At 52.0% G+C, this 22,448-nt stretch overlaps 10 protein-coding genes across 10 annotated transcripts; 5 read left to right on the forward strand and 5 right to left on the reverse strand.

The window, feature by feature from the left end:
• Positions 1-428: 428 nt before the first annotated feature.
• AYO20_02065 (hypothetical protein) lies at positions 429-2,146 on the reverse strand (the record flags this gene model as incomplete). The annotated part of the gene is made up of 4 exons (XM_022640371.1): positions 429-728; positions 792-1,301; positions 1,373-1,874; positions 1,929-2,146. 4 exons carry the CDS (start codon positions 2,144-2,146, stop codon positions 429-431), a joined length of 1,530 nt encoding a protein of 509 aa, XP_022503871.1.
• A 168-nt stretch (positions 2,147-2,314) lies between these two features.
• Positions 2,315-3,674, forward strand: AYO20_02066 (hypothetical protein; the record flags this gene model as incomplete). The annotated part of the gene is made up of 2 exons (XM_022640372.1): positions 2,315-2,907; positions 2,963-3,674. 2 exons carry the CDS (start codon positions 2,315-2,317, stop codon positions 3,672-3,674), a joined length of 1,305 nt encoding a protein of 434 aa, XP_022503872.1.
• A 258-nt stretch (positions 3,675-3,932) lies between these two features.
• Positions 3,933-5,031, reverse strand: AYO20_02067 (hypothetical protein; the record flags this gene model as incomplete). The annotated part of the gene is made up of 3 exons (XM_022640373.1): positions 3,933-4,316; positions 4,407-4,646; positions 4,729-5,031. The coding sequence occupies 3 exons, from the start codon at positions 5,029-5,031 to the stop codon at positions 3,933-3,935; spliced, it is 927 nt and encodes a 308-aa protein (XP_022503873.1).
• An 895-nt stretch (positions 5,032-5,926) lies between these two features.
• Positions 5,927-8,279, reverse strand: AYO20_02068 (hypothetical protein; the record flags this gene model as incomplete). Its single annotated transcript, XM_022640374.1, has 10 exons — positions 5,927-6,259; positions 6,322-6,461; positions 6,522-6,628; positions 6,698-6,778; positions 6,832-7,066; positions 7,127-7,222; positions 7,279-7,573; positions 7,646-7,960; positions 8,020-8,124; positions 8,205-8,279. 10 exons carry the CDS (start codon positions 8,277-8,279, stop codon positions 5,927-5,929), a joined length of 1,782 nt encoding a protein of 593 aa, XP_022503874.1.
• A 472-nt stretch (positions 8,280-8,751) lies between these two features.
• Positions 8,752-10,509, reverse strand: AYO20_02069 (hypothetical protein; the record flags this gene model as incomplete). The annotated part of the gene is made up of 1 exon (XM_022640375.1): positions 8,752-10,509. The coding sequence occupies one exon, from the start codon at positions 10,507-10,509 to the stop codon at positions 8,752-8,754; it is 1,758 nt and encodes a 585-aa protein (XP_022503875.1).
• Positions 10,510-11,609: 1,100 nt separating this feature from the next.
• Positions 11,610-12,369, forward strand: AYO20_02070 (hypothetical protein; the record flags this gene model as incomplete). The annotated part of the gene is made up of 2 exons (XM_022640376.1): positions 11,610-11,769; positions 11,822-12,369. 2 exons carry the CDS (start codon positions 11,610-11,612, stop codon positions 12,367-12,369), a joined length of 708 nt encoding a protein of 235 aa, XP_022503876.1.
• A 26-nt stretch (positions 12,370-12,395) lies between these two features.
• AYO20_02071 (hypothetical protein) lies at positions 12,396-13,266 on the reverse strand (the record flags this gene model as incomplete). Its single annotated transcript, XM_022640377.1, has 2 exons — positions 12,396-13,145; positions 13,198-13,266. 2 exons carry the CDS (start codon positions 13,264-13,266, stop codon positions 12,396-12,398), a joined length of 819 nt encoding a protein of 272 aa, XP_022503877.1.
• Positions 13,267-16,793: 3,527 nt separating this feature from the next.
• Positions 16,794-19,072, forward strand: AYO20_02072 (hypothetical protein; the record flags this gene model as incomplete). The annotated part of the gene is made up of 3 exons (XM_022640378.1): positions 16,794-17,054; positions 17,122-18,738; positions 18,788-19,072. 3 exons carry the CDS (start codon positions 16,794-16,796, stop codon positions 19,070-19,072), a joined length of 2,163 nt encoding a protein of 720 aa, XP_022503878.1.
• A 561-nt stretch (positions 19,073-19,633) lies between these two features.
• Positions 19,634-20,383, forward strand: AYO20_02073 (hypothetical protein; the record flags this gene model as incomplete). The annotated part of the gene is made up of 1 exon (XM_022640379.1): positions 19,634-20,383. One exon carries the CDS (start codon positions 19,634-19,636, stop codon positions 20,381-20,383), a length of 750 nt encoding a protein of 249 aa, XP_022503879.1.
• Positions 20,384-21,259: 876 nt separating this feature from the next.
• On the forward strand, positions 21,260-22,267 carry AYO20_02074 (hypothetical protein; the record flags this gene model as incomplete). The annotated part of the gene is made up of 1 exon (XM_022640380.1): positions 21,260-22,267. One exon carries the CDS (start codon positions 21,260-21,262, stop codon positions 22,265-22,267), a length of 1,008 nt encoding a protein of 335 aa, XP_022503880.1.
• Positions 22,268-22,448: the final 181 nt, after the last annotated feature.

A 22,448-nucleotide genomic window follows, 5' to 3' on the forward strand; every position in this document is an offset into this window, starting at 1 on the left:
GGCATGTATGGTAGTGAGTGCCAAGACGCTAATGGTCTGACAGCGACTGCGCCTTATCCCAATCTGGCAATTCACGTCGACGCGTCATTGACCGAGGGTAATCGCGGTGTTGGTAGTAGTGAACGAGGTACGAGGTATAGTTCGGGCTTTATATAACATATCTGTACATTATGTTGTAGTCAAACTACACTTTATCTCCATGGCTCTGCCGGTACAAGAAGAACACCGTCGACGGACGAGTCTATCTCTGGGGAGGATCGATGCTGCACCACCTCCAGACGCTCCGCACTCGGCGATTCGAACACTATGACGTGGGATACAATCAACCCAGCAAACGCTGCAACTCTTCTAGAGTCATTCTTAACTGCGACGGATCGCATGATTCGATATCCTCCTCATCAAAAGCCAAAGACCCATCTGTGTCTGAATCATGAAGGAGTATCTCCAGGATAGACGCGGCTATAATCTGGTTGAACCTTGTGGAGTCTTTCACCAAGTTCTCGTTCTGTAGTAGTTGGCGCAAGAATCCGTGGACTGGCAGATCGCGTGGCGGGCTGGCAATGAAAGGAAATAGCGCTTTCCATTGTGAGGGATTCGGCGCCTCCCATAGATTGTCGGGGCAAGGGATCCGCAAATTGATTCCATGGCTCGCGACGCTCGGTGGGCTGCCGGAGAGCAAGCAGCACTTGTAGTGCAGCACCTAAGGCCACGGTAAAGGTTAGCAAGTACTGTCCCATGTTGAGCACATCTTGAGATCATCCGAGTTGAGTGACGCCGGCGATAGAACGTACAATAATGGCCCAGGTGACTCTTTTCCGCTGTTCGCATAAGCTCCAATTGAGCCATCGATCTTCCAGAGCCATCGCATCCTGGCTTTCCAAGATTTGCCGCACATCTTCCGCACCCACTGAATGTGTCCGGATGTCTTTGCCAGGCGATCTCTCGCCGACCTCGGGTGTTAAGAGCTCCATATGCTTTGCCCAACTCAACACACGACCTTGAGCGGAGAGTACATCTCCCAAAAATCCGTGGTTGCAAGATCGAACAATATGGTGATACGTCAGACTGAGGGCGGTTATCACATCCCATCTGTCCTCTTGAGGTCGCACTCTGCCATGCGTCGGCGTTGACCTGAAACTCACCCCTGAAGATAGATTGCAAACACCACCAAATGCTGTCACAAAATACTGTTGTGCGCGTGTCGTGGAGACATAGCTCGCGCCGATCGCAGTGATGGTCGTCAAGAGTAATGGGGAGCAGGTTGTAGGAGATAACGTTGCTTGGTGGAGGATCGGTAGTGTCTTCAAAAGGTCAGTATCTCGCGGACAGCGCCTGTAGAGCCCATGCTTAGTTGACGTTCAAGCTTCCTTACCTGATGATATCGACTGAAATAGATACCCCAGTATGTCTCTACTTCGTCGGATGATATAATTGACTCGTCCACGATTGGGGATGCAGTCATCGCCCTCAAGGTTTCGACGACAGATACTTGACTTGACTCCCAGTCAGGCGTCCAAATGTTCTGGTCCCAAACTTGAGCACGGCTGTTGAACTGTTCTTCGACGGCGAGTCTTTCTCTAACTTCAGCGGCTGCTGTCTGCAATCGACTTGTAGGAGGAGAATGAGATGACTGCGACGAGGCGGTCTTGCCGAAGCTGGCCTCTCCAGCGTCTGTCTCAGGCGAACGATCTGACGGAGAACGTCTCGAGCTACGTGGGCTTCTGTTGGTTACAGGCTGGTCGTTTTCCCTCCCAAACCCCGAGATCTGCTCGGAAAAAGACGATGTGTCTTCGGAGAGAAAATCATATTGGCATCGCAGGCCTCTTTCCGCACATCGATCGCAGACGGAGCCTCGACTACAGCTGACACGGAGCCTAATGGAAGAAGGGTTTGGTGAGTTGAAGCCGACTCTGTGCCGAGTTACTCACACTGCACATCTGATACAGCTCCTCCTCCTCGTCTTCTTCGGCTTTTTCAAGTGGGTGTTGGCCTCGTGCTTCATCCTGATGTGCCGTTGGAGGACATCTTTGCGTGAATATAATCTGTGGCATATGTTGCACTTCACTGAAGCAGTGGTCGGGCCTGTCGTTCTGGGCATTCTAGTTCCTCCCGGTGGAAACATGGTGAAGGTGTCGGTGGAAGACATGGTTGGAATCGAGAGCAGTTCGGCTTCCGGAACAATAATAGAAGAAGTGCGGGGGTCGGTGTTTCCAAGAAAGCAACTCGGGCAAGGCACGTCGAGGCACGTTTCCCCAAAGAATTTATCTAATGATAGATTTCTACACCCTAACTCCTCGATATATTCATCTCGACAATGTCACCTCCAGGCTACACGCAGCCCATTCCCCGCGGCGTCCCACCCTCCGCGGGCCTCGAGCAGGAAAATCAGCACCTCAGACAGCTCATCCGCGAACTTGGTGAAACGCTCCAGCAGGCGAACCAGATCCTTGCCCAAGCTGGCCCTTTTCCTTTTCCGTCCCACCAGAGTACTTCTGTACAAGATTCTCGTATACAGCATGGCTCGGTCACGTTGGGCCATCATGGAATAGAGGAGACGGACTGGCGGCGATTTCCTGTTCAGCATGCGGGCACAGAGTGGAGCGCTCTACAGTTCTCATCGGCCTTTCCATCCATTCAACCACCTCTGGGCGATCCCGGGCCGTCTGGTAACGGCCTACCGCAAGAACCTGATGGCATGGAGGACTGGCTCGCCATGATATCCACGCCTAAACCCGATGATCGTCCGGCCGGAAGCTATATGAAAGAGTCCTCGCCGCAGGAGCAAACATATGCGTCGAGGCACCTGTCAGTACCGAAACCGTCCCTGTTCTGTCAAGACATTCTACATTTCGAAGGTATGATCAAATATATCATGCTAACAGAGCCAGAGCCTGATGTCCCTGACCGGTGGGTTGAATGCTCCTCTTGCTTGGGCATATAGACAATCTGACCACCTCACCAGCTTGGATATGCTGATTGAGAAGATGCTTCATACGCTTGTCTCAGAGGACTATTGGCATTGGACCAAGGCCTACTTCACCGAGACCCTAGCTTGGAAGCATATCGGTCCAATAACGAGATTTCGCATTGAACCAACCAAGGAAAATTATGACCGCCTGCCTGTGCGATTTCGACCCTCGCAGATCCAGCTCACCCGATTTCACTGGCCCATAATAGACTGGATCCTCTGGCCACAGCTTCGAGATAAGCTAATTTTGCAGTCGGCAGAGTACGATTTGACCGACTTCATTTCCACCATCATCGCGGGTTACTGCTTGGAAGCCGAGATCACCGAGGAAATGGAAGAAGACAGTCATGGATATGGAACGACCAGGCCGGCTGTCAGGAGTCAAGGCAATTTAACGCACATGTCACAACCCAGAACTCGCAAAAAGTTAGTCTACTATCGATTACAAGAGTATCTGGAATACACCCAACAACTTCCCGTCGAGACCACCTTGACAGAGAAGAGAACGCAAGGAGCTTTGGTATCGGATGTGCTGGAAGCCAAATTCTTGTCCGCGCTGCAGGCTGACCAATACCCTTTCAAGCTCGAACCTACTGTTTTCGAACGGTTTCCTTCGCTTTACGTCGAGGAAGCGGTCACACATGGGGTTTACAGATCCATTTTCAGCCCTCACGTCGAGTCGACACGGTCTCGCGCAAGTGGGTGAACAGTCACCCCTGCCACCACATTGATAAGCGTTTGGTTCAGGATAAAAAGGAATCTGGTGTTCAGGTAAGACGCCAAACTTTCTACCCTTTGACTCGACGATCAGCCTTGTCCGAATTGGGTCAGAGAGGGCCCTCCATGTGCGAGTCATGTCACCTTACAGAACAATCACAAAGACACAAGAGAGAGGGCCATAAAAACAGATTCCACATCTCGTAGATGGTAGTCGGCAGTCCCCCAGGAAACAAACAATGGCTATTCACAGTTTGCTCAATTTCATCCCGTCGAGCGCTTTCCCCTTGGCGACGCTATCCTCCATCATCTCCTCGAGATTGACCCGACCCGCAAACCTGGCCTCGACGATGTAGTCGGAGGCGTAATTGCCATAGGGCAGGACCGGTCTGTAGATGACATCTTCACCGCTGCACTCGGCCGCCTGGCCGGTGATGGAGGGATCCGAGATGAAGCCCTGCACGGCGCGCGTGATGGTGGTGTATGGCGTGAGGAGCTCCTTGGGCACGACCTCGACGATCTTCTGACTGACCAGGGGCGTCGGCACCAGGCCCGGACAGATGCAGTTGACTGAGATGGGTTCGTTCATCTCCTTGAGACGTTTTGCCAGAGACCTCGTCAGGCCGATGACCTAGAAAAAGAACGACAACAATCTCTCAGCCAACATTTTCACATATCTCGTCCATGGATTCAGCATCGTCGGAAGGTTTGGTCAACTTACGCCATGCTTCGCGGCGCCGTACAGCGGCACCGGAGCCGCGGGATACAGACCCGCGAGACTGGACGTCGACACCAACACGCCCGACTTTGAGGGGTTTTTGCGGAAGAAATGCAGAGCCAGGTACGCGGTCCAGACGACGCCGTCGAGGCACACTTCGAGGACCAGCTTGTCGGGCTGTGCTGGGAATCCGCTCGCCGTCTCGTCGGCCGGAGCACAAAAGTCGATCCGGTCACCGAAACCCTGCAACACATATCAGGTTTTCTTTTTTCTTTGACGGATCGGAGTTGACCCCGTTCATTGACTTGGTCCGACATGTACTGACAGCATTTGCATGAACTTGGAAGAAGGTTTCTTTAGCCGATGACTTCTTTCTCGTCCACAATACCAGGCCGGGACACCTGGGGGGGAGGATCAATGCCAACATACCGAAATCCAAACGACCCCATTTCTGCCAGGACTTGACGAAAGCCTGTCCGACACTCTCGTAGCTGATGACGTTGGCACGGACGAAGAGCACTTGGCCGCCGAGCCGCTGTTGGACCGCTTTTCCGGCCTCTTCGTTGAAGTCGACGACGGTCACGTTCCAGCCTTCTCGGACGAGGTGCTCGACGACGGCAAGGCCCATGCCGGATGCTACTTTCTTGTCAGAGAGAGTACGGGGACGGGGGCATCACACGCGGCCGCTGGGGTTCAAAGGGTGTCCACAGTACCTCCTCCAGTAACGAGGCCTACGCGAGAGGCAGAGGTCGCGGAAGCCATGATCCAGCAATAGCTACTCTCTTTCTCTATACCAACAAGTCTCGGGAAGTTGAAAGTATATCTCGACCCTCTAATCAATGATGGCTTTGGTTTTGGTTTCAAAAATAACAAACAAGAAACTACATCGCCATCGTCTACCTACATGGCCTGACCGACAGCTGTCTTTTTCCTTATTCTAACTAACAACAATGACTAACAAATTCTGCTGTCAACGACTCAAGACAAGAAACGAACAACCCGGGTTCCACCCGCCACGCGCCCCGTCTACCGAGGGTGAAATACATACCATATGGGCCACACATTCTTTTGCCGCGATTTCTGGTGGGAAACGAGTCAGAACCCCGCTGGGTTTATGACAAGACGGAGTTTGCGTGTGTGGGTGCGGTGTCAGCGGGTGCGCTCGCTCCTTGGTGGAGGGATGGACCCTCTTACCCCGGAATCAACCATTCCCGGACAAGAAAAGCCGTTGTGGGAGACGGAGAATGGCGAGTCATGTCGGTACAGCACATGTCTTTTCGAGGTTCGCCTTTGATTCTATGTCAAGATTTTTGTTTGTAGTCTTACAACAATGGCAAAGTAAGACTAGAACTTGTCTGGCATCTAATTTCAATGGTGTGGCTTAGGTAGGTCTCATATACCCCGTGTCAACCCTTCCTAGCAAGTAGGGGCTTTACGACACCAGTTCATTCCAACCGAACCAGGTTATTCACAAACTAGCTTAATCCTCATTGCAGCAGTGATTCAGCTCCTCTGCGCCGCAGTCAATCCTTCCTCTTCTGGACAGTCAGGGGCAGAGCGCCCTTGACAATGGTCATGTAGCTTCGGATATCGTCCGCGAACCGCTTGTGGTCGAAATCCGGGGCCATGATCAGGTCGAAGCGCCTCAGGAGCGTCGTGATCAACAGTCGCTGCTCGAGCATGGCCAGCGGTCTCCCCGCGCAGGAAAAGGTTCCACTGCTAAAAGGTATGTATGCTCGCGTGTCGTGGTTCCATGTCGGGTCGCGCTTCTTCTCGTCCCATCGGTCTGGGATGAATTCGGTGGGGTTGGTCCAGTACCTAGGGTCGTGGTGTAAGGAGAGCGTGTTGGACGAGACCTAGAATATTGAGACAGAGATGAGACCCGAAAGTAAACGGGATGGGAATCATGGCTGCTTACTGCCGTGTTCTCTGGAATGAATATCCCATTGACCATGTGACCCCCTTTGTTCGTGTATCGCTGCATTCCATTCGGGCCGGGCGGCATGACTCTAAGAACCTCCTGGATGCACATGTTCAAGAATGGAAGTGTCTCGGGACCTAATATCACAAGATTAGTACATGTGTAGCTGGACACAAGCGGGAGTGCCGGGCGCTCACCCAACGAGGAGCCTTCCAGTGGTTTGACGCCATCCCAGTGCTGATCGATTTCTTCGCGCAGACGACGATATGTCGCTTTGTCCTTGCAGATGTAGTAAAACATAAAGCTATAGCCCGATCAGGAAGGGAAATTCTCGGAGAGCGCAAGGCTAGAACACGGCAGATTTTCAACTCACGTAATAACCACAGCACTCGTGTCACTTCCTGCGATAAACAGTGTTGGAGAGTCGGCCTCCAGGTCCTCTTCAGACGAGATACTGGGAGAATCGTCAGTCTGGACCGCAAAGGGAAGAGCAGACGCATAACCAACATCTCCTTGTCGTTGCCAGCAATGATGTGTGAGAAAATGTCGACCGGGGAAGTGCCAAACTCTCTTCTTTGCTTGTAAAAGTCCGAAGCCAGCCGCCCGAAGCTGAGAGCTTTGTGGATTAGGTCCCGTCTAAACGGGGTCAATGTGAAGTAGGATGATATCCATGGGACCTGAGCAAAGATGGCATTGACCATGACGCCAGTACGAACCCAGTCTGAGAACTCGCGAGGTCCGTCTAAATACTTTTGTCAGTAGTGCTAGGGAAAAACGACATAAGGCTAACAGTAAATCTTACCTTCGTTGAGCAAGCCAACAGTCTTGTTGAAAACCAAGTCTCCCATGGCGTCGAAAGCAAAGTAGTCTGCCCACTTCGCAAAGTCCACGACTTCGCCTACGTCGAGACGTCAGCGTTTAACGTAGACATGTACCCACAGCTGAGCTACACACCGTCATGTTTCTCCAACTCGGTACAGAAAGTATCAATCAGACTCCGAATACGAGGCTCGTATGTCCTGAGAGCCTTTTGAGCGAAACCGTGGTCCCATATTCGGCGCCGGATTCTATGGTTCTCCCAGTCTCTCGTAGACGGCAACGGCACGCCATGTCCGCTGTTATTAAAGGTATTGGCATCGTAGAAGGGGCCTTTTGTGAGTCGAGCTCCCTGTGGACCGTGGAGATACTTGACTGAGCCTGTGTCGCCGAAAGAGAGCTCGTTGGGGCCGAATCGGACAATGTCACCGTACTATAGAGTAGGAGAGATCAATGTCGTGCTCTCTTGAAAACGGACCGACGACCTCGTTATATAGTAACGTACCTTGGCGTGCATGGCAGGAAGCCACTCATGCATGCGGCCAGTGGCCATATAATATGCCGAAGTCCATCTCGTCAGTTTCCCGAGCGTTGGTCCAGGAAATCTCCGTAGAGGGTGAAGAAAGAGTCGGTAGACCGTGATGCTAAGGCTGAGCGCTGCCAAGTAAAGACCTGCAAACAAAGCCGTTGACGACCTCACGGTTAGTGGGCCTTGGGGTATGCGCGTAGTCAGAACGGCATATAAGGCGACGAGGACCACGAGATTCCGGAAGAACGAGGCGACAGTAGGTTCTCTGCGGTTGTACACGGCGTGGGAGACCTGGACGATTTGAGCTGTCAATAACGTACAAGACCAGCCTCGACTCTTGCCCGACTCACCAAAGCTGTGACGATGGCCAGCCCTGCAGGTGCTTCATAGTCGGTGAAAGAGCGCATCTCGACTGGCACGGCTTCAGCGTTGAGGTTGTGACAAAATGCGGTGTTCTTGTTCAGGTCTGAATAGCATGGGCGGCCGTGGAACCGTAGGTAGAAGTCGGCAGTATATCACTACCTCGTACACTCACCTCCCCCTCTCCCTTGAAGAGGGAAATGCCGTGGACGTTTCTGAACACGGCCAAGTCGAATCTTCTCTTTGCCATTGTAGAAAGCCGTATTTCGTGGCGGGGTGCCGAACCAGGGTGCTGGTGTAGGCGGCATCAATGTACCCTCCGCAAAAAAGCTCCGATCTACCACAATTGCCCAAACTGGATGAGCGGAGAAGTGGAACTGTACGAGGTACCTCGTATGGTTTCCCGAGGTCAAGCTGCGGTTACAGACCAAGGCGGCTATGACAAGATATTCATGACTGGCCAATCGAAACTGGCAACACGCACCAAACACATGGAAATGTTAGTACTTGGATCAGTAACAAGGAAATACACGGTTATCAAGTCTTTGATGGACCAGGTGGCTTCGTATACCTGTATGTAGGTAGGTATGTACATATATATATACCGAGCCTTACCTGTGACTGTCACGCATTTTAAGTCATGGGGACCCTCTCGAAGGAAGAAGATTGTCCTCGGTGCTCTCTTGGAAATATGCGGCGTTGGCTCGTCTCTGGTTGTATTTTCAGTGTCCTCTCCTCACACCAGCGGCGACCTGGCTGTTCATCTGGGATTTTGTCGATTGCAGCAAGAACGCCAGGGCCAGACTGAGCGCCGTGAATGGGATCAACGAGTACCAGATGAAGCGGAAGCTGTCCGCATATGCCTGCGCACTCGCCGCTTCAAAGACACCCAACAGCGCCGGCGTCACCCCTGGCAATTTCAAGAGCTGCGACGTGGCCCCACTGGCGGCGAGTTCGATGAATTCCTCCAGTTCTGAACCCGGCAAGCCGGCTTCCAGAAGTGCTTTGGAAACTTGCGCGGGCCATTTGATCGAAACCTCGTGGTGGAAGATCTGGCTGAAAATGACGATCCCGATGCTGCCCCCCAACGCACGGATCGACGCTACCAGGCTCATGGCGGTCGCAATGAGCATGTTGGGTGTGCACACGCCGACGACCACATACAAGCAAGTCATCTGAGCGCCGATGGCGGTACCCATGAGCAGGGTCGGGAAGAACCACGCCGCAACGTTGATGTGTGGCTCCATCACAGCCATGAGGCCGACGCCGATAAGGAGGAACACAAAGGACGTAATCACAATCCCCTTGGCCTCCTTGAAGATGCTCATGAGAACCCCACCGATGACGCCTCCGAGGACGGAGCCAAAATTGAAGGGGATACTGTAGACGCCGGTCAGAACAGCGTCCTGGGTGAAAAGAATAGCAATCTCTTGTGGGAGGTAGGCTTGGCCACCAAACAGAACAATCCCCCCAACAACATTCAGTATGACTGCGATCATAAAGTTTCGATGTTCGAAAAGTCGATGATGGAATAGTCCGACGTTGGTTCCCTTCCACTCCCAGATCCCAAAGGCAATAAGAACGATCCCACCGATGATCAAGGTGCAGAGGACAATGGCGGAGACCCAGCTGTAAGGGTTTCCACCAAACTCTAGACCGACCAGGAAGAGAACCAAGCCTGATGCGACCATGACGACCCCGGTCCAATCGAGGTGAAGGACCTTGGAGAGCATACTGGTGTCTTCCTCAACCGGCCGTGGGGCTGGGTGGTAGAAGAAAAAGACGAGCACGAAAGTCAGGGCGTAAAACCCAGCGGTGACGTAGAATCCGGCTCGCCAGCCCTCCTGAACACCACCGACATCATTCTTGATGAATAGACCTTGTATAATAGGTCCAATGAGGATTGCTAGGCCTGCGACGCCACCAGCCACGGCCTGTAGGATCGGTCGTTTGTCCTTGGGAACTATCTCGGCGACCATGGGGATGGCCAGGTAGCCCAGAGTCAGACCACAACCGTTCAGCACCTGGCCTCCGATAATCATCTCGACGCCGTCTCCTCGACTTGAGACGATGGTGCCCACCAGACCAAGCACCATGCCCCCCAGCAAAAAGATCTTGCGGCCGAGGATATCAGACAGTTCTCCGGCGAAGGCCTGGATCACACAATTGGGTATAGTAGCTGCTGCAGCGATCCATGCAGCCCTTGAGGCGCCCTCGGGGTAAGCCTGCAAGATGAAGGGGATTGACGAGGATGGAACAAGCAGGCCCCATGTGGACGCAAAATAGCAGAAGAGCAAGGCCGTCAGATTGAGGTAGAGGGTGATGTCCCACTTGAAATTCTGCGAGCTCTCTGCAGCCAGCCTCGCCTCCTCTTTGGTTGCCTTGATGCCAGTGTCGAGAGCCTCGAAGACGATAGGCTCCTCCAGGTCTTTATGCTCAATCTCTTGCTCCGAAGGGTTGTGAGCCTTTTCTTCGGCCATTTCGATCCCGAACAGGTGTTTTGGTGGCACGATGAAGTCTTGCGCTGCCAAACGAGTCTCGTAAGAAACAACTCGGGAGAATTGATGTTCCACAGTACGGCGACTGGGAAGAGCTTTGGACCTTCTTATCGAAGTGGCCTGGAATGTTCACCCATGCTGCGCACCCCATGGGGTCAACAAGGTTCCCAGGCTGAATCGTGCATAATGCGCTAGTCCTATCCTTGTGCCGTCTCCACGGCTCCTATGTAGAGCTATGGGAGTCAGCGGGGAATCGACTCCAGTGGACGTTGAATCAGTGCTAATTCGAGCTAGTAGACCAATACGCATTGTCAGCGGCCAGAGGAACATGGCGATTCAGCTGACTCGGTATTCATGCCGTATTCTAACAGTGCTGGAGATGCACCCATCGCCTACCTTTTTAGAGCTGAATCACTGCTTGCATGAGCCAAGGCACATCTCTCGTAGTCTCGCCATCTCTTTTTGACGATGGATTAGCGTGCTCAGGCTGGTTGCTCTATGGTGGCTGAGGAAATCAAGGGTCGCAGCTATGCTGGAAGGTTAAGCTTGACCTCTGTTGTCGACGTCTAAGTAGAAAGACTGGAATCGCCGCATATATCGTCTACCAGTACACTTGGCATGGTCGTAGTCTCCCAGATTGTGGCACAAGAGGTCGAGGATCGAAAGGTACGCGTAAATCTGCAAGTGTTTACGACAACTCTTACAGCTGCGTGTACACAGTGGACCGATGGTGAGGGAGGACGGAGGAGGGGTGAATTTGATGCCTTTAGAGTTATACGCCCTCTGATGGTAGAGCTCGGATTTGTCCAAGTGCGAATAGATGGTCGAAGGGGTCGAAGGGGTCGAAGGTCATACGTCCAGTAGAACCTCGTTCAGTAGCAAAGAACCTCGCAGACTCGGGTTGGTTGGGGGAACAAATCGCGGGGTTGATTTGGAATCGACCTCGAACTCTTCGGCATCTTGTCCGAAGCATTTTAGGGCCTTCACTCAAATCCCATTTCAAAGTAGCGAGGACCAGATCATAGCATCATCACCACCACCAGTAGCAGCAGTGTCCATTGACGCAAGCAGAGAAAAGAGTCATGAGCATCGTAGTAGCCTTCGATCTCTACGGCACTCTCTTGTCGACAGAGAGCATCGCCAAAGAATTAGCCTCACACTTTGGCCAGGAAAAGGCCGCCTCCATCGCTGCAGTATGGCGAAAGTACCAGCTGGAATATACATGGAGGCTGAACAGCATGAGTAGGTCTTGGGGCTATGTGGCACACGGACTGTTGGCGCTGATCTCCTCAAGAACAATATCAGGATTTTTCAGACGTAACCGAGAAATCTCTCGGACATGCACTGGCCGAGCATGGTTTGAGTCTCAATCGTGCTCAGAGTGGCAAGCTCATGCAAGCATACGACTCTCTATCCACCTTTCCAGATGTCAACCCAGCACTGAAGCGCCTGGAGAATAACCCAAACATCAAATGCGTCGTGTTCTCCAATGGGACCAAGGCCATGGTCTCCAACTCTGTCAACAAGTCTAGTGATCTCAACTCTTCAGTGTTCAAAGACCTCATCACTGTGGATGCTGTCAGAGTATTCAAGCCCGCACCCGAGGTGTATAACTACTTGGCAAAGCAAGTCAGCAAGGTGGGCGAAGAAGATAAATTGTGGCTGGTCTCGGGAAATCCATTTGATGTTGTGGGTGCTCGCTCTGTGGGCATGCAAGCTGCATGGGTGGATCGATCAGGGAAAGGATGGCAGGACAGCTTAGGACTTGGCCCGACCGTAGTGGTAAGAAGTTTGGAGGAGGTAGCCGACGCCGTTGAGCGGCATGCAGCAGGCTCCCAGTAGGGAGAGTGCTGCGTGACAACCGTGGGTCATGCTACATTATCTTGATAGGGCTCGGGGTTGGCTGTGATGGCGGCTTCTCTAGATCGACGTGCCTTTTCCATTTTGGCTGCCCATAACGCACTCCCGGCTGCAGAAGTAAGCAGGAAGAACATGCTGAGCACGGGGACAAGCTGCAACACCAGCGTCACCACGCCGAACCACGTGTATTTGAGCTGACGGTTCCTGATGTATTCTTGTCTTTCTTTCTTGGAAAACCCCCGTAGCTTAAAGTACCTCCAGTGGTGGAATGGGCCGGCTCGATATCCAGTTAAGAGGAGGAAGATTGGAACGCCAACAAATGGAACCAGGTTGACAGGGAGAAGAATGATGAACTCGGCGATTTGGCGGAAACTGAACGGAGCATAAATCGCGGACGATGTTGGCTTCCCAAGCATTTGCACAGAGTTCTGCGCAATAGGATGAAGTGTACGACCATCATTGACAAGATCCGCCAGCCCTTGGTCAATAAGGACGGCATCAAAGGTATCCACCAAAGTCTCGTCAACGAAGAAAGCCTCGAAGAGAAGAGCAACAATCGCGGCACCTTCACCGAGCACGAGAAAGGTTGCATTCACCCATGCTGCTGCTCCGTGAAAGATGGCGAGGAACGCGACTTGTGGGAGAAATGTCCAGAGGAAAAGGTTGGCGTAGATGAATGCAGACAAAAGCACGATGGGAATCAGTCGCGCCTTGAATAGAGGGTAGAGGTAGGGGTGGAGGAGGAAATAGAAGATGCCCTGGTACAGTAGATAAGTTAGACATGGTAATATCCCTGGCTGATAGACTTACCTTCAAAGGATAGAGCCAGACGGCATCCCACAGTGAGAAACACATCCTTGACCGCCCATCTGCCGCCATTGTCACTGCCAAAGGTAGTCCATAGAACTGGTTGAGAAACGCAAGGGGAAAATGTGCAGAGTCACAGGCAGCGAGCGGAACGAAATGCGCGGTGGTGATGATGTCACCCAGCCAATAGAAGATTGTAAATTGTCAGCCTCGTGGCCAAGCCTTAGCCTTGTCTCCCGCATGCACTTGTATTTTTCGTGGAGCTTTGGTTTTCAATTTTTCCTTCCTTTCCCTCAAAACTGAAGTTTCCTCTGTATTCACTCTGTCAACGATAATGACCGTGGTTGCTGGAGGGGAAATCAGAGGACAGAGGGATGAATCGTTTTCGACAGCTGCCAACTTACCCCGGAACCTTCTGTTGCTGATCCAGCTTCGAGATTGTGGAGGTTTTGGAAAAATTTCATGGCTGCACATTATACATATTTCAGGCTCAGCTTGAATGAGAAGTGGTGGATGTCGATGGTGATGCCTAGCTCGATGCATTCTCAGATTTCTTGAGGATGACTGAGAGGTCGACTGCTGTGAGGCGGGTAATATTGAATGTTATATCCAGAGTCATCATTGCATGGCCTTCATGCAGCCTTCAGGACTATGTAGGTAATCCTGTGTACATAGATTTCAAGGGGGAATTACCGCCCGGGGGACCATAGCCCACTGGGAGTGGCTCGCCATGCCCAACCCACCACCTGGAGCTTCCTGCATGTGCTCATACAGGGGCATTCCTAGGCTCAGAGCCCCTGTACAAGTAAACAGTCTAGGCACCTTGACCCCGCCTGCCCGCCCGCGTTGGCATCCCGCCGCCCCAGATTCCAAGTCAATCTGGGCCCAACCATAGCTCTATTGGACGTGGTATCACGTGACTAGTTGTCTCGTAGCTTACTCTTTTCCACTGTTTTGGATTCCTTACTTCCCAAAAATTGTTCCGCCATGCGTTCTCGTTTTCTTTTCTCTTGGATGGCGTTGAAAGTTTCATTTCTCTCCAGACGACCCTAACCTACATTTTGGAGATGGCATCTCGCCTTCGCCCCGGAATCACCCGGAAAAGGAATCTACTTCAAAAATCCATTTCCTTTGAATCGGCTTGCGAAGCTGAGACCAACATTCTCTTACAGTTGACCTATCCGTCCAAGCGATTTAACTTTTTCCTCCAACTATTTCAGAAGCAAGACGAGATAAAAGAAATTGTCGCTTGTCACCTTGGACTAAAGTCTGATCAATCCTGCCGATTAGGTGACTTTTCAGAATGGAGGCATGGGACGTTCAACGTCTGCATTCCAGTGTATATAGATAACTGGAATAGACGTCCAAAGAATCGGGTCATGATTCGATTCCCACTCCCATACAAGCTGGGAGAATCATCAAATCCTGGGAACATGGATGAGAAGGTGCGATCTGAAGCAGCAACATATATCTGGATGTAACAAAATTGCCCTGAAATACCAAGCCCGTACCTATGGGGTTTCGGAATTGGTAACATCCTACATGTGCGCGCAGTCTTCCAGAAACTCTCCGTAGTATGCTAACGATGGAGGTTCAGTTCACAGCGCGTGAAAACGCGCCATGGTATTTGCGATGCCTCTCGGTCATACAGAACACCTTACGACGGCTATTTCGACGATCGGTCTGCTCTCCCTACATTCGTTGTAAACGACCCGACTTTCCATTCACTATTGGCTATTTACTGATGGATTTCATCGAAGAGGAGGAAGGCCGTATGCTTTCAACCACGTGGGATCTACTTTACGGTGATTCGAAGCGAACGACGAATTTCTTTCGAGGTTTATCCCAGATCTTGTTGTCTTTGACCAGAAGGCCATTGCCTCACATAGGCTCGTTGACGATAGACAACGATGGCGTTGTTAGTCTTACTAATCGACCACTATCTATCATCGTTCCCGAAGCAGAAAACGACAGTTGCCCGCCTATTGTGAACCGCAGCTATATTTACAGTACGGTCGAGCCATATGTTCTGGACCTCTTCAAATATCACGACAACCGGATTCGATATCAGCCCAATTCTGTCATCTCAAGGGATGATGCCGTTGACCAAATGGAAGCCTTGACTTTGATGCGCGCCTGCTTACCTGATTTTATCAATCACCATTCACGTTCTGGACCGTTTTATTTAACTCTCACGGACCTCCATCAAAGCAATATCTTCGTCGATGACGATTGGCATATCAAATCAATTATCGATCTGGAATGGGCCTGTTCCCGACCGATTGAGATGCTCAGGCCCCCTTTATGGTTGACCGGTCAGGCAATTGACTGTTTGGCTGGTAAAAAGTTGGCAGATCTCAAGCTCGCGGTCGACCAGTTTTTCTCCATACTAGAAGAGGAGGAGAAGAAATCATTGCGTCCTTGCTCAATATCAGTGGCCAACACTTTTCGCGAGAATTGGGCGACTGGTCGCATCTGGTATTTCCGAGCCTTGGATTCTTTGACGGGACTGTATAGCGTCTTCTTGAATCATATTGAGCCGATGTTTGCATCCGATATTACAAAAACTGCAGCTCGTTACTGGCATCTGGATGCTGAGAATATTATCCGAACAAGGGTTGAGGATAAGCTCGAGTACGATGAACGATTACGGCAAGCTTTTGAAGAAAATACAAGGTCGGACGACCGAGACTATCATTCTATGTCCTATTTGTGATCCTGCTTAGCCTTCTCCTTTTCAGCCTTTTCCCTCGCTTCCTTTTATCTCTTATTCTGGGCTCTTTTCGCTTTGGCCGCGTCGCCGGAAGAAGACTGCTGTTGTATGGTTTTCTGGTCCGATAAAGCTCTGGCTAAGTCTTGCTTGATTTTCCGTTCTTCTTCCATGTTGTGTTGCAGACCACTAACGACAGTTTGTGAGCTGGACAATTTTCATTCGGATCGTGCATCCCTAACCAATTCTCCACGGATGGTTCAATCGGCAGTAAAGCTTGTGCCGAGTGCAAATTGGAATTGTAGCTGTTGAGAGTGGTCAAAGTTGGTCATCAGTTTCTCGGAATGATAACTTCATAGGAGAGAGAATTCAGGAGTATTCCCTTTCTCATTGACAACTTATACTTTCTTGCCTACGAAGCGAGGTCTTATGCGCATCCAGAACATAACAGCGCATCCCACACCTGACATGAATCTTCATTCGGGAAGACAAGCCCTTCACCGCCGCCGCGATTCCCCAACATTTAGGCTCTCTCCCCCGCAATCAGTTACAGGCGACTACGAGTGAAGGAACTCTGGCCGAGGGCAGAAGGCGCCAGTGGCGGCGGAAGTGACAGGGTTTGCCGTGATCTGGGCCAGTGGTGATTATTATTGACCCTCGGTTCTCTGGATCAACCAAATTCTCCACCTCTAGCCTACGCATGTCGCGCTCCCACCACCAGCCATCTCAGTATGTAGTAGTAGCCCACCTGCTCCTACTTCCGACCTCGCCGACATCTCAAAAACCCCCCAGGGAACCTTGTGCCAAAGACTCCATACTATGTGCCGACATTCACCCGTGGATTCTGCTTTACTCAACACCGAGACTGGAAGATAGGAATTTATTCTCAATGGCTTCCATCTCTCCGCAAGGCCCTTACTCGTCATCTCAGTCGCAGGACGCGAGCAACGCCTATAAATACGAAGATCCCACCGCATACCAGATCCCCTCGGGGTACCCTACAAATCAATTCGAAGTCCCTCTCCCTGTAGCGCGATCCGAACCAGAACCGCAACCCAGAGAAACCTCGAAACCACAGTCGTCAGGTTCTTCAGAACCCAAAGTCCGTCTCAGGAAGGCCTGTGATAGTTGCAGTGTGCGCAAGGTCAAGGTATGTCTGCGCCAATACCCTCTTTCCTCCCAGTCTTTGTAGGTCACGCGCTGATGAATACCCTAAGTGCGACGAAACTGGTCCTCCTTGCAAATCATGCGCCGCCCTCGACATTCCCTGCACCTTCGACCGGCCAAGTCGACGGCGTGGCCCGCCCAACAGACACGCCGAAGCCATCAAGAGACAGAAACTCGAGGGTGCTAACTTTGACGGTTCAAGAAGCTCTCCAACTCATGATGCCGCCTACAGCCTGGCTGCCCTCGCCGCGCCGACTCCGCTGTCCGCCGAGTCAATATGTGACCTACCGGCCTTGAAGATCCTTTTGGACGATTATTTTACTTATATCCATCCACTGATACCTCTCCCACACGAACCCACATTCCGACGATCATTTGAAGCCAGGGAGGACAGAACAAATCACAACTTCCTGGCACTCATTGCTGCCATGGTTGAATGCCTTGTGGCTAGCTTTCCAAGACGACCCCGACAACTCTTTGTCACAGAGCCAGGAAAGTCGCAGTTCCCCAACGCAGGAAGTCTGATCGATCGGTGTCATCAAGTCTTCGTCGAAGCTCGCGGCCTCGGGTATATGGATCGCCCGATGAACCTGTACGACGCGATTGCGAGCTATCTAACAGGGTTGGCCGCTGGTTATGTCCTAGATATCGCACGCATGCGACTCTATCTCGGCGAATGCACCATAATCATGCGGGAGTTGCAGTTCCATCGGCCAGAAATTCATAGGCCAGGTGCGACACCAGCCGCAGCGTATGGCCCTGCCGACATGCCTCGGGCCCCACTTGTCGACTACATCTATCAGGAGTCCGGTCGGCGGCTGTTCTGGCTGTTGTTTGTGGGCGCAATGTCTGCTCGACAACTAGACGAGGCCGAGGGTGACTTGCTCATGCCTCCTGTGTCCCATGCGGAGATGCTTCCACCACTCCCGGTTGAGGTAGATGACGAGTACATTACTGAAACGCAGATATTTCCACAACCCCGAGGGGTCGTGTCTGAAATGGTCGGCTTCAACCTCAACGTCAAAGTTTTCCGAGCCTTTCACTTTCTGGCTGCCCTGGAAATGGCCTTTGGAGCAAACAACGTCTATGACTGGGATCGTCAACGGCAAATCATTCGCCGCGCTCTTCAGCATGTTAAGGATGCTACACGAGATGCACCGAAGGAATTGCAGCTCAACCCGGCTAATGGATTCGGTGAGTGGCCTCCTACCCAAGCCGATATATCAGCATATTCCCACCTTTTCAATGATCGCGAAGAAGGCGAGGCCGATCTGCACGCGACGCCAGTGAGTGCCCGTGCGTCTTTTTCCATGCCATCCAAGAGAGCAATTCAGTTTGAGATCCAGAAAGCCAATGTATACGCCACGCAGCTATCGTCGAGATCATATCTAGTGGAGAGGTTTTGGAACCTCTACGAGATAGTGGACCGCGATAAATCGACTTTTCCGTCAGATAAGTCAGTCGCAAGCTCGTCCCCCACAGCAGGGATCGTGACGACCGGCATGGAACACAGCTATCGACAGATTGTAGGTCGCACACCTAGTGACAGCATGATGGATACAGGAGAACAGATGATGGCTGTCGAACGAGAAGACATTGTAAGGGACATGGCTCTACTTCTTAAGAGCATCAACCAGGTGAACATGGAGCCCAACGGAATGAGCTTTGTAAGTCATCGGTTTCCTTCCCTGCAGGAATTCTACTGACTGGAAATAGTGCAACAAGATCCGGACCGTCGCATCGACCCTACTCGAGACCAAACGCGCCAGAATGAGCGTCATGCCCACACTCGACTCTGAGAGCGTGAATGCTTATCTTCACGTATTTCTAGACATCCTCTCCAAATTGGAACGCTTAGGTCCTAGCCGATTCAGGGGTGTCGCGGATGCAAACGCTGGCATATTACGGACACCCGAGGAGATTGAAGACGAGGAGCTGGTTCACTGGGCCAGTCTGAAGGAACACCAGGAGAGGTTTGTCCGGACAAGTGGCTTCTGGTGACCATGTTTCACCGACTTTTGTCCATCCTGTAATGATTGATGACATCCAATGAGAGCTGTCTTGACGATGTAACTGGGACTAATGCGGCTGGAGAACAGCGTCCCAGCTATTCACGTCGATGGACGAAAAGTGAGCTTCAACCAAGGCTTAAATACCTTTTGGTGCAGGCGGGATATGGCATGGTCTGTGAGTGATGCAGACAACGGACTGTTGTCGCACTGCATGGATATTCTTAGTGTCACAAATTGGCTTCAGGCGATCCCCAGCATAAAGGGATATCTTCTCAAGAGCTACAAGCAGAAATAATTAGTACACAGTCTAACAAGATATTGCGCATGGACCCTTGACCCCTTCCTTCACCTTATACGAGATACAAAGTGCATTAGTACAGAGTGTCACGTGGATGAGCTGGTAGTTGTCCACGTGCGTTCGCGTCGTAGGACTCGCCAAACTTTCCGCATACTGGCTGGGTGGAGAGCTTGCTTGAACGTCATCTTGGGTTTCCTTCTTGTGCCCCTCGTGAAGAATGCCGTAGGGCTCAATTGCAATACTTCAATCCCAATGACAGACAATGATCATGGCAACTTTGATGCTTTCAGAGACTGTCTGTTCTCACATGTGGTGGACAAGCTCACTGATGGAACCGGGAAAGCGTCCACACGTCCCTCCATAGGCAAAAAAGCCCGACAGAACCAGCCTGAACCACCCAAGCCTGATCCCTCTGAGCTGGCTGACTTCTCAGATTATCTGGCCACTGATATCTTCGAGAGTTTGCCGGAGCCATTCCGGAAACTCTCCTATCATGGGCTTCAGAATGACGATGTGCACGCAGACAAATGGTCCCTTCCGTTGACCTTGACCATCCTTGAAGAGCTCTGTGCTCATCTTCCAGGAGACATCAGCGACAGTCTCGTGGCGTACGGGCTGATCAGACCACCCACGACCGACATCCAGTCGTTCATGGCTCCGGTGTTTTCTGGTTACATTTCTGTGGTGACAACGCCGCCGCCAAAATGGTCAGAAACAAGGACAAGGTTTTGCGAGATTTGCGAAAGAGACTGGGTTCCATTGACCTACCATCATCTGATACCAAAGCAAATCCATGCCAAAGTACTCAAGCGAAATTGGCATGAAGAACGACTGTTGAACAGCGTGGCATGGCTGTGTCGAGCCTGCCACAACTTCGTCCATCAGATGGCCTCCAACGAAGAGCTTGCCCGAGAATGGTATACTGTTGAACTCATATGTCAGAGAGACGATGTCCAGAAGTGGGCCCAATGGGTCCGACGTGTCCGCTGGAAGAAGACTTGAGAATTGTGCCTGAACGCTTGCTTGGAGTATGAGTCGCTTAGCAACAAGATTGTCGACCAGTAGTCGAGCTGCTTGATAAGATGTGTCCTGTCGTCACTCCTGAATCTGTTGCTATCTTTTGACGCATTCAACCCACCAGCTTCCCAGGTCCCCGATGCAATGGTTGAAGAGTATAGGAGGTGCAAATATGCACGGCTGTCTCGCGTATAGGACCTGTACTTGGTCTTGGGATATCCCACTGCCGGGATGACTGCTCAATGCGTTCGACGCCGCGCCGCGCATGTGTCGATCCGATCAGCTAGAAGCGTCTCACCTCATCGCCGTCGAGGATTGAACGCTTCCCAGTATGTGACTGCCGCAGTGGTCCAGCGCTCCCCCTTTCTTTCGCCGAGCACAAAAACCTTTGATCAGTCCCTGCGCACTTGGAAAACTTGATCATCCACACTCACACCTTCCAGGACCAAGCTCACCGCATCAGCTTCTTGTTGATCAACTCTTTTCTTTATCCAAGCTTCGACTCTATTGTTCACATCGTGGGACGACATCTGCTCAGACTTGTGCAACGTCTTGTTCTCATACAAAGTCAGTCGACGACAGAGTCAGTGTTGGCGTGCACACTTTGCAGGGTCTTACCTTGCTATTCCTTACCCAGCATTGCAACCCTCTGCAACATCCCAGCAACAGCAAAGTGACCCTTCTCCTTTCCACGTGGCCTCGCTTCTGGAAGTTGAGGTAGACCTACACGACACAGCTCAGCAAAAGACCAAGTCGACACACTGAACAGTGAGACAAATCACGGGTTTCTTGAAATTCAACTCGGTCATAAACTTCACAAACTTCACATTCACCCACTTCACACACTTCACCGTCGCTAGAATGGCGCAGAATAACAACGATGGACACAACCACCGCCAAGCGCAGGATTGTACCGCACCACCACAACATTCACCACAACCCAGTCAAAATGAGATTTTAACTCATCTGCCGGGCTCCATGTTTCTCTCGCCACTCGATATCTTTCTTCTCTCGCAACTCGACGATCCTTCTTACTCTTCAACAAACCACACCAGCAATAATCCGGAGGATCATCCGGATTTTATTGGACCGAGAAATTCGGTATATCCTCCACTTGAACCTTTTGAGCCGTACCCTCCTCAACATCATCAGCCCGATTCTTTTGACCCGGGCAATTTCCCCGATCCTCAACTTGGATCGCCTGGAATGGCAGGCACCCTGGAGGAGGATGACCCTGAAGTAGGTGCCCGTCTCAACCCACATCATAGCAATATCACTGACGCAGATCAGGTGCAGGTCGAAACAGACTCGGGCGACACCGAGATGGTAGACGCCACCTCTGCTGGTGACGTTGCCGATGGCAACGGCAACGACACCGAAGAGGTGGTGCCAACCATTCTCGTTGGCAAGGACGGCCCGAACGTCACCATTTGGTCGACGTTCACCGGAGGCCAGGTGACAGGGTTTGGCCGGTACGAGCACGGGCTGCAGAGACCCTGGAGCTGCCTCATGTGCGACAACCTTGTCGCCATGGAGAAAGGCAAGCTCCAGGCCCATCTCCGCGAGCGCCACGGCTTGACCGGCCTAAGGGTCATGAAAGTTGAGAATGAAAATTTCTCAAACTTTCAGGGCCACGACGACCAGGATTGCTTCGTGTGGGGGGAGTACGTGAGAGGCGACCCTCTCCCGTGGAAGTGCCTTTTGTGCACTAACCACAAGGGCATCAAGACCGGGAAAGGGGCGTTCCCACGTCACTTCCAAAAGACCCACGGCATCCGGGTCGTCTTACCGCCTGTCACGCCCGAGGAGTTGAGACGGCACAACGACAAGAGGGCCGCTGCCGCTGCCGCTGCCGCTGCCAGCCCGTAAAGGGGGAAGCACGGTAGTTGGTACGCGCGTGACCCTAGTCGTCAGGGTCGGGGGGGATCCAGGGGAGGAGAGGAGGAAGGGTGGATGGGAGGAGGAAGGGATGGAGGCAGGGAGGCAGGGAGGCAGGGAGGGAGGACAGTGCTATCATGCACGTTGGTTGCAGGAGTTTCGGGGATGGGGC

The sequence above is a fragment of the Fonsecaea nubica genome (genome assembly GCF_001646965.1).
Source record: "Fonsecaea nubica strain CBS 269.64 chromosome Unknown Scaff8, whole genome shotgun sequence".
Taxonomy (NCBI): domain Eukaryota; kingdom Fungi; phylum Ascomycota; class Eurotiomycetes; order Chaetothyriales; family Herpotrichiellaceae; genus Fonsecaea; species Fonsecaea nubica.